Below are 3,019 nucleotides of genomic sequence, written 5' to 3' on the forward strand. Positions count from 1 at the left end.
TAGTAGGGAAGGATTGAGTAAGAGATGAGAGGAGGAGTGCGAAGAGGATGGTTGAGATGTTGTTATGATAGGATTGTAGTGGAAGAAGGGAAGATGAAGTGAGGAGGTGGAGTTGAGGGACGAGCGAGATGGAGTATTTTGCGGTGTTTGAGAGATCGGTGGATATGATGGAGTGTAAAGGATAGGGAGAGATAGATTAGGGGGGACTAGGAAAAATTAAGGAATGCCCAACCTTGTTGACGATTCATCTCTACACTCACCATATGCTCCTGATGCTCATTCTGGCCTAGTCAATCACTCAAAATTGTATATATACAATCATATTGTACACTGATTCCCCGGTCCAAGTACAACCGATGCCTCTCAGAAAGTGTCTTTTTCTAAGAACCTGTGTTTGTGTCATCAATTAGCACGTCTCAAAGCTATGATGTTTTGTTCACATTTTCCTGTTGAACTGATAGTCAACCTTACATGAGGGACGAGTGAGATAGAGTATTTTGCAGTGTTTGAGAGATCGGTGGATATGATGGAGTGTAAAGGATAGGGAGAGATAGATTAGGGGGGACGAGGAAAAATTAAGGAATACCTAACCTTTTGTTCGTCCTTTGCTCTTAGTGATGATTTTCCTAACCTTTCCTCTTAGTCATGCTTCTTTTCCTTTCCTCTTAGTCATGATTCCTTCCCTTCGTACCTTCTTTCCTTTCCTTTATGTCACCATTCCTTTCCTTTGTGTCATCTTTCCTTTCCTTTGTGTCATCTTTCCTTGTTCTTGGCATTAAGTCTAACCATTTTAGACATAGTTCTTCCTCTGTAACCAAGTATGTAATGCTTCTTTCCTTCTGTAACCGATTATATAATTTCCTCTTTCCCTCTCTAACCATATTAGGACTTTCCTCGAAGGAAAAATCTATGCCCCCATAATTTTTCAACTCAAATAGATAGGCTGATGAAGAGAAAGCAGCAAATCGCCGCCAGTTCAACACTGCTAACAAGCGTCTTCGTCGTCAAGAGCATGTAAGACTCATTTCATATATTCATCATATGAGCTGACGCACCAATTGAATCAGCTTGCTGAAGATCGAGAAAAGGCAGTCGAAGAGTACAAAGCCCGGAATGAAAAAGACCCCACGGATCTTCTACGACCTGAGTATATGTCAGAGCAAGCATCAGAGGTTGATACAGATGACGAGGAAAAGAGGAAAGATAGGCAGAAGGTGCTATACCAAGCGGCCAAACTAACCGAGCGTGAAGTTCAAGCAGGTATTCCTGTATGGGAAATCATCAGACCGGCGTGGCGAGCAGATGAGGTATAAAACTGTCCGATAATCTTAGGCTGCTGATTTTTCATCAATGACAGGTGACGAAAATCTTGGAGGAGCTAGATTCAATTAGGGACGAACAACGCAAAGAGTCCAAACGCAAAACGGCACTCACCAGACGTGTCAATCTTGGTTCCGAGTTGAAATCAGAGCCTGTGACAGAAATAGCCATTTCACTTGCCGGTGAAGGAGCTCTGGATGTAAGTGTGTCGAGAGAAAAGGCTTCGGGTAGTAAGTCGATATCTGGAACGTCGAGTTGAGAAGCGAGAGTCAGAGATGAGGGGGTGAGATCATCGAAAGGTTGGAAATCGTCGTCAGAGGATTGCGCATGTGCCGCGTAGATACATCAGAGCAAATCTCAGTTGTTTGACAGACAAAGACAAACCAAAATCAGACGAGCTGCCTGCTTCTATCTCGAAGTCAGCAGAAGAACCTGCCAACGCCACGGTCACCTTGAAGGTCCGTTGCTGTGTGGATGACGTGGTTGCTTTCGATCTTTTTACCTTTTGCTCCCTCTGGCAGTGCCTTCGCTCATCGTATTTTGGGATTTTCTTGCCTTTCGGACATTCCTTAATGCACTCCGTACAGTTGCAAGTCACAGGGCGCTTCTCGATGTCGTACTGGGTGTATTTGCTTCGCATCAGTAGACTGAAGCTGTGAAATAACAAATGTCTCACTTTGCTCTTCTGCTTCCCCAGCTTTCCGGACATTTAGTTGGCACTAGGTGTAGTCAGGGTCAAGGGGTGGTGGGGACTTAGAGGAAATTCAGGCAAGTTGTGAGGGCAAAGGTGGACTGGGTGTCCGTTGATATCAAACTACCATAGGTAAACTACTGGGTCGTCGTCAGCAGATCCGCCAGGTGAGACAAGGTGTGGGGACAAGTTTTGAGCGCATATCAACAAGCGGAAGTTTGAAGGCTAATACAGACGTGTAGTGTAGATCAGTCGAGGAAGAGTTTACATAGTTATACACCGTATAGTCTAGAAATTTTAGTGACCGAAACAACTTACGATCCCGACTGCTTGGAGTGACATGCAGCACGATGGTGAGAATACACGATTGCAAGCAAGGAAATGTGTTGATTGATGATCGACGCGATCAAAGATTTTTGACGCGTAGGAACAAGGAACAAATAAATGCAAATGTTGGACTTTGAACATTTCAAACTTATGAGCGCTGCCAGCGGCAATTAATAGCTGGCAACATACGTTATATACTAGTACTTACACATCATCCAATGGTCTCGATCCTCTGCAGGGGGTGAAGGACACCCTTGACGTCCTTTACAGGCATTCACTACCTCTGGTGGGTGTTGGATTATCGACTCGTCATTTCTCTTTGTCTTTTCGTCTTATCTCAATTCCTACTATGCGCGCGACTCTTAATTTATAATCTCGCGTCGCTCGTTTGTTCATACCTCAGTCATCGTCTCTCAACGCTGAGGTATGTCAACCGTTATCTTATCTCGCCGTCTCTGTCTCACATTGTGTTCTCTTATAGCGTGTTTCTTTTAGGTACTACGAATGTTATCTAGTCGTCGTCTCTCAACGCTGAGCATGTTTCTTTTAGCTTCTAACAGTGGGTTCCTGCTGCATAGTGTTAGCTTACTTTTCTCGGACAGAGCATGCTAAGCGCTTGCAAGTTGGATCCTTAATACTCCGGGCGTCTTGTTTCGCCTCTGAGGGATTGCTGTATAGTTG

The 3,019-nt window shown here is 44.5% G+C and overlaps 1 protein-coding gene across 1 annotated transcript; it reads left to right on the forward strand.

Annotated features, from left to right (window-relative positions):
• Positions 1 to 708: 708 nt before the first annotated feature.
• EDB91DRAFT_1257981 (uncharacterized protein) lies at positions 709 to 2,704 on the forward strand (the record flags this gene model as incomplete). Its single annotated transcript, XM_041324325.1, has 5 exons — positions 709 to 810; positions 943 to 1,014; positions 1,068 to 1,307; positions 1,358 to 1,519; positions 2,609 to 2,704. The coding sequence occupies 5 exons, from the start codon at positions 709 to 711 to the stop codon at positions 2,702 to 2,704; spliced, it is 672 nt and encodes a 223-aa protein (XP_041168584.1).
• Between the last annotated feature and the right edge of the window lie 315 nt (positions 2,705 to 3,019).

The sequence above is a fragment of the Suillus paluster genome (assembly GCF_016628075.1).
Source record: "Suillus paluster strain FC165 chromosome Unknown EDB91scaffold_376, whole genome shotgun sequence".
Lineage (NCBI taxonomy): Eukaryota > Fungi > Basidiomycota > Agaricomycetes > Boletales > Suillaceae > Suillus > Suillus paluster.